Here is a 16381-nt window from a genome sequence, read left to right on the forward strand (position 1 = left end):
TAAGTATCCTCTCCCTCTCTCCTCAGCCCCTGCTTTCCCTCTTCTTTTTTTCCTTCTTCTGTTTTTTCCTTCTATTTTCCCCCTCTATTCTTTTCCTTCTTCTATTTCTTTTTTCTTCTCTTACCTTATTCTATTTCTTTTCCCCTCTTCTATTCTTTTCCCCTCTTCTATTCTTTTCCCCTCTTCAGTTCTTTTCCCCTCTTCTGTTCTTTTCCCCTCTTCTATTCTTTCTCCTTCTTCTATTTCTTTTCCATCTATTTTTCCTTCTATTTTTCCCTTCTCCTATATCTTTTTCCTTCTATTTTTTTTTCCTTCTATTTTTCTCCTTTTTCTTTCTCTTTTTCCTTCTTCTTCTTTCTCCTTCTTCTTCTTTCTCCTTCTTCTTTCTCCTTCTTTTTTTTTTTGTTTTTTTGTTTTTTGTTTTAATTCCCACTTGGGGCTGCTTTAGATGACCCAGGGAATGGGAAGGGTGTGGGGGGTGTGGACAAGCCCCCCTGTCAAACCCCGCTCCCCATTCCCCGACTTCCCACCGGGCGGCCGCAGGTCCCCGCCGCGGGACCCCCCCCTCGCCCCCGGGGGGCTCCTTTTTGTCTCGTCCCGCGGCTCGGGGGCGCTTCGGCGGGGCCGGGAGATGCGGCGGCTCTCGGGCTCCTTCTTCGTGGTCCCGGCTTCCTCCTACCCCCCGCCGAAGTTCCCCATCCCCTGCCTCCAACTCCTGCTCGGGTGCTCCGAGGCTCCCCTTTGTCTTGTTTATTATCGCCGCCGCTCTTTTTGTCCCTTCCCATTTGCCTGCCGTTTGCATGTCGTTACTTCTCCTTTTTAACCCCGGCCGGGAAGGGCAGGGACTTTTTTTTTTATATTATTATTCTTAGTCCGCTCCTCGTTGCGATCACTTTGTCATTTCCAAGGGTGGGACGAGCTGCGAATTGGGCAAATGCGGAGAAAATGGGATTGGAGCGGTAGGTAGCGAGCACACGGGGAGATGGGATGCGAGGCGCGGGATAGGAGCCCAGTGTGGCCGAGCGCTCGGGTTGCTGCTACTTTCTGGTTGTTTGCTTGTTTGGGGTTGTTTATTCCATTGGGGGCGGTGGGTTATTTTATTTCCCTTAGGTTTTGCCGGAGATCCTCCTGAGCGTTTTTACGGTTCCCGAGCGCCCCGAAGCACTTTGCCATGCGTTCAAACGGAGTTACAGCGCGGGAGGGGGGGGCGGGGGGGGGCAGGCTTTGGGGTCAGCACCCCGCGGCGGGGAGAACCCCAAAACCGAGGCGGACTGCGGGGCCCCGACGGGAAGGGGTCCCCGGCAAGGCTGGAGGATGCTAAACCTCCTGCCGAACGGGCGGGGGTCTCCGCTGCTCCGGGAAAAAAATCCGGGGGGGGGGAGAGGGGGGGGCCAGGGGCAGCACCTGGCGGGGCCGAGCCGCGCAATGCCCGCGGCGCTGCGCCCCCCGCCGCCGAGCGCTGCCCGCCCCCGAGCCCCCTCCCCGCTCCTCTCCCCTCGGTTGGGCTGCGAGCAGCCGTCAATCAGGGAAAGTTTGAAGCCTCCGCGGCCCCTTCTTGCTCGTTTTGGGTGCTTTTTGGCCTTTCTGCGAGGTATCCCGGGCCGGGAGGTGCTCGGTGGTGCTCGGGGGGTGGATAGAGGATCGACGCCGCAGGAGCGGAGCCGAGGTAAAAACTCCAAGGTAGAGACTTTTTGCTACCAGCTCCCCATGAAATTATTCCGAGAGCTGTATCCCGCTGGCCGAATGGCACCGGCAGTGCCTCCAGCTGACTTTCTTGCCAGCTGAGCTCGCAGGCCTCCCGGTTCATGCGACTTCTCTCTCTTTTTTTTCTTTTTTTTTTTTTTTTTTATGATCGGCTGATAAATTAAGGCAGTCGTAAGATTGGACAGGTTTGGAAATTGGAGTTTAATTTGATTCGGGGCAGAATTGTAAATACTGACGGTTGTAGTTCCCTGAATAATGATTTATTCTGTCTCAAAGTGCAGACTAACTGCTAGGTTAACTAATTCAAGGACTCTGATTTAACGGCATCGTGGAGCATGGGAAAAAACCTTTGGAGAACTTGGGCTGAGTTTGCAGTAGGAATCTGTCTTGCAACCGTTTCAGTATTGTCTCTGCACAGAGTCCACGTGAGTTATTTTCTTCATGACGAGTGAAATAACAAGGACCAAGCCGGCATGGTAGGAGGGAAACGTTTTCAATTTTGCACCATGAACGGCTCGATTTCTTTTTCTCGTTGAAGGAATCTGTTTCCCCAGGCAGTGCGGAGCGCAGGTATTTGGTGGAGGGCTGTGCGTCTCCCCAAAATAAAGGCCAGGACTAATGAGATGCCGAACACCTCCTCTTAGAGAGCTCTGTCAGTGTGTGCTGTAGTCGATGAGAGCTGAGGATGTGGGGCATTCGCAGGACTTGCTGAAGACGTTGCGGGATTGGGCCCTGCTGGCTTCTCTGTTGCATGCTAAGGAGCAGGTAGTGTAATTTTCAAGGAAATCACATTCTGATTTTTACCTCTTGTTACGGGGAAATCCTAACAAAGTAGTTGTTGCTGCTATTTGTTTCTGCCTTGTTTCATGGTGCTTTATGGCGTGTCTCAGCTGAGGGAGTTAGATAAGCCTTTCTCCCAAGAAAACTTGTGCCAAAACCGTATGAATAGGTGGTACTTTCTCCTTAGCTGCTGAAGTGATTTTAGCGTTGATCAGACTTATGGTGAACGCGTGTCATCTGTTCTTCAGATATTAGCTGTGGTTTTGTGTGGTAAATGCTTTTGACTGGAATAATTTTCGTCCTGCTCTTCGTGGCTGCTTCTGGCAAAGCCATGCCCAGTGCAGCGCTTTAGAGCAAAAGATTTAAATATTTCTGTTAGCAGAAGCATGGTAAATTCCTCGTGTAGTATTGGCGTGATGGGCTGACATCAAGCAGGCAGACGCTGGACCAAAGAAAGTCGTTGGCTTGTGAAAAGATAGGACCGATTTCAGCTCTATGGACTGATAGCTCCTTGCATTCACCAGTGAATATTTGTCAAGTTTAGCACTTCACTGCTGTGAATACAATGGCTGTTCCCTATCACTTGAGCATGTTAGGTTAGACCGAGTTCCTTCAGAGCGGCTAAGTAGGGTGAGATTGAAATTAAATCCCCGTTATATCTCATAGGTGTATGAATGAATATGGGAGAAAATGATCAGCACCTTTGTAGATGAGTTAATAAAATTGATTACAGAAATTGATCTCTTTGTAATGAGTGCGGTTAAATACCTGATGTCCTATTCCTTTCTAAATACAATTCTAGCTAAAGGTTTGGGAACAGGAACTCTGCGGTACCTAGAAATTAATCTGTTTCCAGTTAACATGTCAGTGCATATCACATGGATATGTAATAAATCCATGCCTATAGCCACTGTGCTATTAAGAAGTTATTCATAGCTGCATTTTAATCAAGTCTCCTTAAACAAAAGTTTCAGAAGTAACTTTGCAAATACAGTAACGCACGGTATGTTTTTGGGTGGACTTAGAACGTGCTGAGGCCTTTGTTGTATTTTTGAGTTGCATGGGAATGGAAAGCGTTCGGTTTCTGAGAAAGCCGCTCCGTGCGAGTTGAGGCTCTAGATGTGGAGAGTAAATTTAACATAATACTCCTTGGTAAGCAAGGAACATTAAAAGTGACCTATAAAGCAAATTTAACCATCAAGAATTTCAAACTGTGTATCTCTGAAAGGAATGGGGCTCCTAAAGATTTGTACATAGACCTTGACGATCTAAGCTGTCTTTCTAAGTGTGTATTTCTGGATAGCTGTCCAGAGACGGTAGGTGTATGAAACATGGTTTTGAGACAATACGTGGCCAAAGAACTGGTACCATGTAAAGGACACAAACTTCCTAAACGTCTTTTTTTCCAAGACTTCCCTATTTACCCAGCTCTAATCTCGTCAGTATCGCATTTTCCCAGCCATGGCTGGGGTTTTGCATCCCACTGTAGGGGGCTTTCCACTTCCCTTGGGGTCTGAACTACTTTTGGTCCTCCAAGACCAAAATACTAACTGGCCTTTTGACGTCCATTCCGTTGTGCCAGGCTAAAGAAGTTTTTCTCATCTATGAGCCGAAAGGGCTGCAAGCCTTAACGCTGGCGGGCTGTAGGCTCGGTGTAACACCAGGGCAAATGGGGGATATTGCTTAATGCCTCGGTTAAGGGCATGATACCTCTGGTGCTTCCAGCGAGGGAAGGAGGGGGCACCGCTGCAGAGCACCTCCTGCTGCACGCCTGTTGGTGCGGGGGCTCGGGGAGAGGAAGATGGACACTGGGGAGGAAGGATGCGTGGCAATGACCTTCCAACCTGGCGCAGGACAGCCTATTTCCTGAGCTGCTGACTCAAGGGTACAGCGAGCCCTCCCCATGTGTGTCCTTGGTTGGGATTGGGCAAGAGAGCGGGAAACAGCGTTCAGGCACCTGAATTTGCTGGGAAACGTGCAAAACTGGGAACCTGACATGAGGTTTTTGGTGCGAGTGTGGGAACGTACTGCTGGATCTTAGTCAAGTAGAGCTTGACTGCAGAAACGGAAGGAAAGGCACGAAGGTCTTTCAGGTCTTTTCAGTGCTGGTTGTTTTTTTTCCTATTGGCAACTGCTGTCTTTACGCAGAATGCCTTCAGAGTATCGTACGGGCAGCACGCAAGAGCTCTTACAGTTATCTTGCAATTAGTTTATATCGCTTTCAAATGAACACCACTAGACTAGAAGGTCAACCTTGACCATGGTTCACACTGCGCTGGTATCTCCTGCTGAACAACTGGGGCGGTGTGTCACCCCTTCCCATCCCTGCCAACCTGGCCCCTCACTTATGAAACTGACCCTTCTGAAAACCCAACTTCTCCAATTTTTTTTTTAAAGGAAGATATAATTGTTAGAGCCAAAGCCTGTTCCTTTTGCAGTAATTCAAAGAAAGCAGGAGACGGGTTTTCACAACGCGTACTGCCCAGCAGGGCCTGATTCTGCCACTGGCACATAGCAGGATTTTGGTACTCGAGCATGCCATGGACTCAGGAGCATTGCCTGCAGGGTGCGATGCTACCTGGCATGCAGGTGGTACAGTTGGGCCCCTGCAATAGAGCTCCTTGCTACCGTGTTGTTATCGTCAGATCTCCCAACTCCACTTTCTAATGTGATAAGGAGTGATCTGTGAAGGCAGTGTCCTGGTAATGATGTGAGGCTCTGGATTTCCCATCTGAATTCATGACATTTTTTTTTATTTTTATCATTCTTTGCTTTCCTCTATGCAAGGAGCCAGTAACAAAAACAAACATCACGTCTCTTGCATAACTGTGACACCAAATCTCTGAAAATTCTTTTAGTACATCCAGAATACGTGGGCAAAAGCTGCAGAATAAACATAATGTTTCTAAGTATTAAAAGCTTTTTTCCTTTTTTTTTTTTTTATCTTGGTTGCAAACTAAGCATTGACTACTGTCTTGATTTTACAGATTATTTCATGCTGAAATTATGCCTATTTGCATGGGTAGTCATTCTTTAAAACTAGCCACAGATGCAGTCCTAGGGAGCACGTAGATGTTTTTACAGGTGAACCGAAAGAGATGGGAGCAATTCCAAAAAGTCTGCATGCTGCCTTTGGCAATATACCCTGTTATTGTGAAGATTTTGCTCTGTTAAGCAAATGTAAAGTTTAATATTAGATAAGCGTCGCATGAAAAATATTTTAATTTTACTGAATGTTGAATTTTAAGAAACGGTAAAGAGCGTCCAGAGCTTTGTGTGTAATGTGAGTTTAGCATCACTAGTTAATAAGTCACAAATTATGTCAAGAGCCTTTTACAAAATGCAAGGAAGTGTGTTATCTTTTTATGCTGTGTTCCTGGGAAACAATGAGAGTTCATATAAAGAGGAGGTATCTTCCTTTCTCACGCAGTTGATTGATGTTACTACTTTCATCTTTCCATATTTTTTCTCATCTTTTCTACATGTCACAGGAAATAAGATTCTGTGTATTCAAAATAGCACGCGTAAGAAGGGCTTCACTGGGCATCTGAGATGCTGTTCTTGGAGATTTTTCCAAAGCAGAGAGATGTGGCACTGAACATGCCTCGTTTCTGCTCTGTGAAAAATTTAATGTCGAGTAGTTCAGTGTGCGAAATACAAAATGTTCAGGCTTTGGTAGTGAGGCTTACTTGGAGAACGTAAGTTAAGAAAAGGGGAAGAACGTACGGGGAATTCAAAACACTGTCGTGGCTAGTCACTGGTACATATGATGCTGTGTTAACGAACTACATTTTGGCTTTTATTTGATCACATCTATGCAAATATTATAATCCTGGCCGTAAAATGTTTTAATGCATTTTTTGCCTTGCCGAAGAAATGTTTCCCTAATGATTTAAGAGAGTTTTTTTCCCCTACGTTGTAAGCATAAATGCATCTCTGTTTCTCTGCCTTTCACATGCACGTATACTATCCTGCCTACAATTAAGTGAAAGTTGTTGTTCTGACCTTCGAATGTTTATTTACCAGTTTTATCTCTCTTTAAAATACAAAACAACAATTACTGTTTTTACATTGCAATTGATTTTTTTTAATCCAAATTTTATACAATTTCTTGTTTTAACAATAAATCTTAAATAAGGAGTACTTTCATCTTCTTTTGTAACATGTATCTCAATGCCCTAAATTTAATCAATTGGTTGTCAGAGGCTGTGTTCTTCTAATCTACTCTTTCTTCTGAAGATAAACAGTATCATTTTAGGCATTTGTGCAAGAGAATCATATTACTGGTGCTTAAGCAGTTTTTGCTTTTTTAAATCTTAATCCATCTTAAACCAGTGGAGCAGAATTATTTAAAAATGTTTCATTTCAAGCAGAGTGCATAATAAATTGCAATAATTGTAATGTGCCATAAATCCCAGAGCCTATGCATTTTGCATTTTATTCAGGATTGAGGTCAGGAAATTTGGAGAAATTTAAAGAAAATGATTCATCAGTCCTTTTGTTCTGTTGGCCAGGGTCCCAGGATTCTTGAGCTGAGCCCAGCTGACAAGCTTTTGAAGATGGCACAATAACAGTCCAGTGATGCCTGACCATGACAGCACAGCCCTCTTAAGCAGGCAAACCAAGAGAAGAAGAGTTGACATTGGAGTGAAAAGGACGGTAGGGACAGCATCTGCATTTTTTGCAAAGGCAAGAGCGACGTTTTTTAGTGCCATGAATCCCCAAGGTTCAGAGCAGGATGTTGAGTATTCAGTGGTGCAGCATGCAGATGGGGAAAAGTCAAATGTACTCCGCAAGCTGCTGAAGAGGGCGAACTCGTATGAAGATGCCATGATGCCTTTTCCAGGAGCAACCATAATTTCCCAGCTGTTGAAAAATAACATGAACAAAAATGGTGGCACAGAGCCCAGTTTCCAAGCCAGCGGTCTCTCTAGTACAGGCTCAGAAGTACATCAGGAGGATGTATGCAGCAACTCTTCAAGAGACAGCCCCCAAGAGTGTCTTTCCCCTTTTGGCAGGCCGACTATGAGCCAGTTTGATGTGGATCGGTTATGCGACGAGCACCTGAGAGCTAAACGCGCCCGGGTTGAGAATATCATTCGGGGTATGAGCCATTCCCCCAGTGTGGCATTAAGGGGCAATGAAAACGAAAGAGAAATAGCTCCGCAGTCCGTAAGTCCCCGAGAAAGCTACCGAGAAAACAAACGCAAGCAAAAGCTGCCTCAGCAGCAGCAGCAGAGTTTCCAGCAGCTGGTTTCAGCGAGGAAGGAGCAGAAGCGAGAGGAGCGCCGACAGCTGAAGCAGCAGCTGGAGGACATGCAGAAGCAGCTGCGCCAGCTGCAGGAGAAGTTCTACCAGATCTACGACAGCACCGACTCTGAAAATGATGAAGATGGCAACCTGTCCGAAGACAGCATGCGCTCCGAAACCATGGACGCCCGGGCTGGGGACTCTGTTGGCAGGTCGGACAACGAGATGTGCGAGCTGGACCCGGGGCAATTCATCGACCGGGCCCGGGCCCTCATCCGGGAGCAGGAGATCGCAGAGAACAAGCCGAAAAGAGAAGGTCCCAAGGAGAAGGAGCAAGGGCCAAATTCCTTCCATCCCGAAGGCAAACACTTGGCCGAGACGCTGAAGCAGGAACTGAACACCGCCATGTCACAAGTTGTGGACACAGTGGTTAAAGTTTTCTCGTCCAAGCCCTCCCGCCAGCTTCCTCAGGTCTTCCCGCCTCTCCAGATCCCGCAGGCGAGGTTCGCGGTCAACGGGGAGAACCACAACTTCCACACGGCCAACCAGCGCCTGCAGTGCTTTGGGGACGTCATCATTCCAAACCCCCTCGACACTTTCGGCAGCGTCCCTATGCCCGGTGCCACCGACCAGACCGAAGCACTGCCTCTTGTCGTCCGCAAGAACTCCTCCGACCAGCCTGCCTCGGCCCCGCCAGCCGGTGGCCACCACGCCTCGCTGCACCAGTCCCCGCTCTCGGCCACCGCCGGCTTCTCCACCTCCTCCTTCCGCCACCCCTTCCCACTGCCCCTCATGGCCTACCCCTTCCAGAGCCCCCTTGGCGCCCCGTCGGCCTCCTTCCCGGGGAAAGAGCGTGCCTCCCCCGAGTCCCTGGACTTGACCCGGGAGACCACCAGTCTGAGGACCAAGATGTCATCGCACCACATGAACCACCACCCCTGCTCACCTGCGCACCCCCCCAGCGCCGCCGAAGGCCTCTCTTTGTCCCTCATAAAGTCCGAGTGCGGTGACCTGCAAGACATGTCCGAAATCTCGCCCTACTCGGGAAGTGCAATATCCTTTTCTGAAGGCGAGCAGTCGCCCCATGGCCTGCAGGAGAGGACCTGGGGCCACCCCACCCCGTGGGGCTGTCCCGAGGGCATTTGGGCTGGGGGCACTGGTGGGAGGAGCAGGCAGGGGAATTGCCAGGTGAAATAAAACACGGGGTGGTAACTGGAGGTGCTCCATCAGCGACAGCATCCAAATTAAAAGAGACACCCATCCGCCCAACATTTTAGACTGGTTGGGTTTCCCTTCCTGCTGGTCAGGAGGTGATGACCCCATCCAAAAACACTGCTTGTCCACCTCCTTCCCCTCCCAAAACACAACCTGTGTTAATGGTGGCCTCGCTGGAGCTCACAAAGAGACAGCACTTGGTCATTTGTGTGTCTTCAGCTCTCACGTAAGGGAAATAAAGCACAAAAGATCCAGGTACTGATCTATTCAGGCAGCACCAAGTTCTTTCCCCCACCCAGAGGTCTGCTCCTCAGCCCTGGTGCAGCTGCCTGCTATGCATGATTAACCTCTGTTCAGCCATACACAGAAATCTTTTGTCCTAACGTACACAAAGCAAATTATTTTGGAAAGCTGGAGAGAACAATTAAATATAAAACTTCAGCTGTATTAAATTTGCAGGACACTTCCCCTGCTAAAAAAAAAATAAAGTCCATCTATTTAGCTTGGTCTCAGGGGTTAGCAGAAAAAAATACATCTCTGCTTTTATTTAGGCAAATTCAGACATAGTCTTTTTTTTTCCTGGAAACTAGCACTAAGTTTTTTTTTTCTTTCTTTCTTTTTTAGTAGTAACACCTCCCACTCACTGCATCGTCTCCCCTAATATGCTTTTTAGTCAAAAGATTTTTCTTCCAAGTACAGTTGTATTAAAAGTGAATAAAATGCCTTGTGTGCCCCATGCTAAAATTGAGGATTTTAAATGAAGAGTAGATGGGCATTTTCCCATGCTCCAAGACCCCAACAAAAGGCAGCAGCAAAAGCACAGAGCCTTAGAAGCAGATAATTTTGTTCCCAAGTTGATGGCAGTAGTTGTGACTGGATAACTCTGCCCCAGCCCGGGTAACAGCAGTGACACCAAGAAAATTGTCCCCTTCCCAGGGCTGTCATGCGAGGGGAGATGCATGAGGCCATGCCCCACCATGGGTGTCTTCTAGGCGATTAGCAGCTCTGGTGGTTTTAGGGGAATTGCAGCATGTTTTCTGTGGACGTGGGAAGGGTGCAAGCAGGGCTGGGGACCTGTGGGTTGCCTGCTTCTCCTGTTGGTGTGGCTGGTCCCTCCTGTGGCAGTGGGCACCACCAGGATGGAGGCAGACACTGCAGGGCCACCACCCATCCCCGGACCCCAGCAGGTCTCCCATCAAACCTAGACCAAGTCTGGGGGAAGAATCATTGCTGTCTGATGGTGTTTGGCTAAAAAAAAAAAAGTGTGAATAATGCCATTTCTGTAGGAGAAAGGCTCTGAAAGCACCTTCCTTAGCTGTTGGTGTTTTCAAGAGCCAGCTGGTGGTGGACGTGATGTTGGAGGGACCTTTTTCCTGAAGGAAGATCTCTCTGCAGCACCAGCAGCAGGGAAATCTTCACCTTGCCTTATATACTGTATGGCAAAACAAGGGAGTCAGTCTGAAGGCAGCATCATTCTTAGTTACTTCCTGTTACTTTGGGAGGTCCAAACTGAAAATCATTCTTCCACACTGAAACACAGTGAGGATGCATGCAGAGCAGTCCTGAGGTCAGCACGAGTGGCAGCCGAGGGCAGGATCCAGGGCAATTAAATAATCTCTGCCAAACAATACAGAGGCGTACTGATTATTTTGGTGTAAAAGTAGTTCTCCCATCCTGGGAGAGAAGTTGTAAGGGATGGAAAAGTGCATAAACTGGGAGTGTTTGTGTGGCAGCAGGTGATCCCCTCCACCTGTGGAGCATCTCTGCCTTGCCCCTGCCGTTTCTCCCCCTTTCTCCTGCCCTTCCCCACTGGCAGTCCTTAGCAGAGCTCCTTGCTCCTGCTGAAACCGGGCTGAGAGAGCCCTGTTCTGCAGCTTAGTTGGGGAAATGCTGAGCGTTGGGGCAGTTCCTGCCTCTCTCCTTGCCCTTGCTTCTTCCCCTGCCCTTGGGAAAGCGCTCTGTCTGGATGCAGACCTATTAGGGAAAACAAATTTACTAAAGAGCATTTCTACACGACGTGTGCCCTGATGTACAGTTCAGCTGTGGGGGTGTTTTTGTTTTCTAGCAGTGGCTCGTTTGCCCAGGTAGCTTGCAGTTTCCAGGGAAAGGCGCAGTACGGAGGTTGGTTTGTTTGTGGTAGGTTCTGTTGTGGTGCTTTTGTTTTACATGGTTGAGTGTGCATATACAAGGAATATATTTCTTGGGAGAAGCAGATCTTTCTTCCCTGCAGAAAGCAACATCTGTTTTCCTGGACAATACAGCCAGGACGAGAACATAAGACTAGCAGATACAGCCAAGTTCAGGTTTTAGTCCTAGGCTAAAACACTGCACCAGCCTGTTTTTTATTTTTTTTTTTAACCAACGCCTGTGAAATGCATCTGATCTTTCTTTGCTGAATTGCAGAAGGAAACGGTTAATGTTTGCGTATGTTGCTAAACAAGATAAGATGCACCTGCAGCATGAATTCCCATCTTGGTCCTGAATGCAGTCTATATCTTTGCAAACTAATCTGTTTAATCAAATATTAAGTTTTATTCAAATTCTGAAAGAAACAGACAGCCAATTGTTTTTCTGCACGGTCTTCCTTTGTCATGCATCCTCTTTGCATCTCAAGAAAAATAGCCTTGTTCAGTCCCAAAACATTTGCATAGATCAAAATTGAAGCACAACAGTAGCCTGTGTGCTGTTAAGACATCTGTAAAGGTGAAGAAGTTTGGCGCATTCTCCCCGGCAGGAGGGCTGTGGGACACGAGTGAAACTTTCTGCAATTTATTTATTTTTAAGCAGAATTCCAATCCAACTGGAATGAGTTTCACAGTCCCAATATGTGAAAGCTGTAATTAGCGAATTACAACATTTTGAAATGAGGAGTTATTACATCTGACTAGAATTAAACTAATTAAACTTAAAAAAAAAAAAAAAAGATGAGCGATTGTACAGCAAGCTGGATAACTGTGCTGTTGATAAAACCTGAGCGATAGAGTACTTTCCAGCTGGCCCATTCTTCAGAGGGTCTTGAAGATGCTTTGAGATACAGCGATTTGGAGCTTTGTTTATTGAGAGCAACTGAGGTGTAACTTAAGCAGCAGCTTGGCTTTGGCGGTGCAGATTTTCTACCTGATACAGCCCATTCTTACCTCTTTTCCTTCTGCTCCATGCGTGTATAGGATAGAAAAGCCTGCTAGAGCATTTCGGGGAGCTCAGGCTGAGAGAAACAGAAGTGAAAAATTGTCTTCATTGAATAATATTTTTTTTTGCAAAAGAGGAGGGCTATCCCTGAGGGTTAAAGTGCAAATAAGTCAAATGCAGTGCAGTACTACCTCCCTGCTTCCCCGGTTAAAACACACAGGATCACATATAGGTTTAATTCCCAGTCTTTCGCTTCTTATTTCTTAACATTTTGCCTTTTTGCTGCTGCTGGGTGAGGTGAGGCTGCGTCGCACCGTGTAAGCGCACAGCGCTGAGGCTCTCAGGTTGTTTGAACACTGCTTTAGGTTCAGCTGCAGTACACTGTTTCTCTGATCTTTTATGTTCCTGAGCAGATGTCTTTCATTAATTTATGGATTTATCATCTTTTCTTTCTCTCCTTTTTTTTTTCTTTCCTTTTTTTTTTTTTTTTTTTACACCTGGCAGCTGGCTCAAGTTTCAGCAGTTATTGTCTATTTTGCATTACCCATAGAATTGAATGTCATCTGTCTTCACAAAGCTATAGCTGGGAGAATTGAGGCAAGCCACATGAGCTGCTGGGACAGAGCTTGTTTGCGTTCCATTCGGCACCCCTCCTCCCTTTACCTCCTTAATATTTATTTGTGCTCGTTTTCTTTCCTGGCCTTGAATGGGGCTTAGCTCGTGTTCAGTACAGCTGTATGTTTACTGAATCTATTTCATCATGAGTCATTGTGCGTGTGTAAGTATCCTGGAAACAGCTAGTGCTTTCTTGGAAGAACAGTTGCTTTTCAGCCCAAGCACTTAAAAAGGAAATTAAGCAATTGGTCAGTTCAGTTTTTTTCTGAAATAGCAATGGGTTATCTAATTCTTAGCTCTTAAGTCTGTCATTAACTATTTTTTGCTAGATTATCACAGATCAGATCTTTTATCATAGTACAGCGTTAACCTTAGGAGCAAGATATACAGATTGGTTGCATATTTGATATCGCTTTAAGGCTGCCAAGTGCTTAAGAACGAGTATAATTTTAATAGAAAATGGATTTCTGGGAATTTGAGTCTTAGAACATCTTTTAATACGTTTTTCATTCAATATCAATATCCCCTGGCATTATGGCAGAAAACATTTAAAAATCCTAAATGCAAAAGGAATCAAAATGCTTAGACAACTGCCCAATATGCTTAAATCCAGCAAATATGGGAGCTTTTTTTTGAAAGTTTAAGTCCATCTTTTAGCTCGCGTTGAAAGAGAGGGTATGCCAAACCTGATAACAGCCTGTCAGCAGTGTCGGAGGAATCACAAATTAGGGAGACTTAGGATTTTTATTTCTTTTACTTATTGAAGTTCCCCCTCAGCCCCTCGCTTCCCTGAAACGATCATGTAACAAAAGGGATTTCTGGTGTAGAAGTTTTGATTTGTCTAAAACTCTTATCACTAAGCAATAGGTGACAGCTTGCTACTATTATTTCACTTACGTATTTTGACAGATGGCACCGCAGAGTGTAATGCTCTTTTAGACTTCTCTATCAGTCTAATGGAGGTAACTGGAGGTTCTTTCAACTCTTCTCTTGGCACAAGAAGTATGTCAGTCATAAATTATCTTCTTTGTAATCAGCAAGCATCTAAAACAAAATGCAAGTTCAGCTCAGCCGTTCTCCGTGTACTTCCAGATAATAAGAGGGTTTTAAATTAATATTATCAACGACTTTTTTTTTTTAATGCCACATTTTTCCAATCTAAAAACAAATCTTATCACTAGAATAAAGGAGAGGGTTTCAAGTCAATTTCCCGAATTAGAGAAAAGGGTCTTCTGTTGAAAAAGCTCGGGTAGCAGTAGCCTGCTGCTAAAAATGCGTCCGAGCTCCAGGTACTGAGGCCTGGCAGGAGATGCTCCGTGCCAGCGTGTGCCCGGCCTGGTGGCTGGGGCACGGCGGCTGCAGTGTGCCTGTGCTCCGGGTCGGCCTTCCCCCGCCATCAGGTGTGAAAGGAGTGAAATTTTCAACAATTGTGTTTAGGAGAAACAGTCCTCGGAGAAGCTTCTGGGAAGAACCCTTAATTGACCTTGTGGGGGCCACATTGATTTTCTCCACGTGCATCTTCATTTCTGATAAATTATAAAGCCATTAATTTGCTGAGGAAATGGCAGGGCCAGCCTGCGGCACAGATGTGACCAGAGCCGTCCTCGCGCGCAGTGCACAAAAGGGAGCCAAGAAGCCGGGAGAAAATCAGCAAGCCGAGATTGTTATGGTTAGCTTCACATTCCCTTGGGAACTGTTTTCGTTGCTTCTGTTTACAGATCTAAAAGGTAATGATGTTTCCAGGATAAATAGGCTGCCTTATAGGGTAAGTGGCCATTTATTGATCCGCTAGCCCGCATTTATCGATCACTTAGCCCCAAATGCCGCTTCCTCCTCCGAGGAGTTAACCGGCTAAACCAGAAGGCGACAAGTTGGGTCGGTTTGCGGGGACGGAGGGGCTCTGCCTCCCAGAAAATTTGGCTTTTATTAGCCAGGCAGCTGCTGAAGCAGAGCAGTAACGGGATTAGAGAGAGTGACTCGGGATGCTAAGGCAGGGACGAAACAGGTGAAACGCGCTGCCCGTAGCAGACATTACTCGAAACGATGCAGCACCTGCGTGCGAGGCACATGCGCTAGCTTTGTTTTGTGCGAGCAGCACAATGTGGAGAGAAAAACAAACTTTGGCTGGAATTGCAAAGGAGAGGGAGAAAAAGCTCCTGATAAGTTTTCTGCGGCACATGCTTCGTGCATTAGTTCCCTTAGCAACAAGTGAACGTACATATGGTGCACAAGCCGTAAACTTGGAAAATTCCCGAGACCCAGGACCAAAACCGATAGGAAACGCAGGGTTTTCGTTCCGTGTCCTCTCATACCTCGTTTTGCTATGTTACAGAAAATGACAGCGCGGCAGTTTCAGTGTTATTAATTTCTCCTGCAGGCTGGGGAAGTGCAGCAGTAAGGGGGCACTTTGGGAGCTCTGCACACTCAGAAACAGCCTTCTCGAGAAAAGCATTTTCCTTTACTAACTCAATCCTACATGCAGGAAGGCTTGTCGCCGAACCACTTGAAAAAGGCCAAGCTCATGTTCTTTTACACCCGGTACCCAAGTTCCAACATGCTGAAAACCTACTTCTCGGACGTAAAGGTAAGAAAATCTCTTCCCCCCCGCTCTCCTTGCTGCATGCTGTGTTTGGTCACAGAGAAGTGTGGTGCTGTCAGAGATCAGTGATATTTCTGGTTAGGCAGAGGTTACGGCTGGCTTTAAGCGCTTGTTCTTCCTGTTGAGGTTGTACTCTGCCTGTGCCTGGATGAGGAAAGGAGAGGTTGGAGGATTTAAAATTAAAAAAAAAAAAAGAAAAAAAAAGGACATTTCAGAGCAAAGTAAGAATAATCGTTACAGTAAATCAAACAATTTCCATTATACATATCCTATCAAAAAAGAGATTTCTTTGGTGGTAGAAATATACTTCCAAGAACATTTTGGAGCAGTTCTCAAGTGTTCCCTTATTGTTTCATTTCGGTTGGTTTCCTCATATTTGTGCTTACATAAGCACAGCGCAGAATCCCTTTCTTTCTGTCAAAAAGAAACAGTACATTGAAATTCTCCATGCAGAAGCTGCTTAAAAACAAAAGTGATGATTGTCTCTTATTTACAACTTAATTTGTTGTTGATGCAGAGTACACTGAGCATAAGGAGGATGAATAAAGTGACAGATTCAGGCCACATTATTCAAATGAGGATATGAAAGCTGTCGACATACAGCTGCATCCTCCCTCATTCTACAGAATATTAGGACCTCCTGATTTTTTTCTAAAAGTAATTGTTCCTTCACATCAACTTGATTTTGTGTTAATCATCTAAGTTTAAAAAAAAAAAAAACCACATAGATTGGGTTTTAATGATTATTATGGCATACATGGTGTCATTATCTAAGTAACTTTATAAACATTACATTAGCTTAAATTAGTTTGTTACATTGCCCACCCCCTCAAACACACAAATTACAGAAATCCTTCTTTTAATCGCTTGTGGGTTATGGGTTTGTGGTTTTTTTTTTTTTTCAGTCTTAGGGGGAGATTATCCCACAGGTTTGTGAACTTGTCCCGGTTTCTGCTGACCGGCTTCCCCTGGTGAAGTTTGCTGGCAGTTTTTCCCTTTATTTTCCCCGTGACATTGCACGCACCCATGCGGTGCGGCACGCTGCTGCCCGCACAGCCGTGCCCTTGGAGGTTGCTCTCCTTCAGCGCC

At 46.1% G+C, this 16381-nt stretch overlaps 1 protein-coding gene across 4 annotated transcripts in view; it reads left to right on the plus strand.

Annotated features, from left to right (window-relative positions):
• PROX1 (prospero homeobox 1) overlaps positions 1-16381 on the plus strand; it is a 48641-nt gene that overhangs the window by 376 nt on the left and 31884 nt on the right. For 2 of the 4 annotated variants that reach the window (XM_080587215.1, XM_080587218.1), the window contains exons 2-3: positions 6999-8787; positions 15170-15277. In XM_080587215.1, the coding sequence (XP_080443341.1) occupies positions 7066-8787; positions 15170-15277 (1830 nt within the window). In that variant the 5' untranslated portion in view covers positions 6999-7065. Of the gene's footprint in view, positions 1-13; positions 960-1220; positions 1667-6998; positions 8788-15169; positions 15278-16381 lie in introns of those variants that run through there. The other 2 variants (XM_080587216.1, XM_080587217.1) reach the window with 2 other exon arrangements.

This window comes from Anser brachyrhynchus, assembly GCF_964034855.1.
Source record: "Anser brachyrhynchus genome assembly, chromosome: 3".
NCBI classification, from domain to species: Eukaryota; Metazoa; Chordata; class Aves; order Anseriformes; family Anatidae; genus Anser; species Anser brachyrhynchus.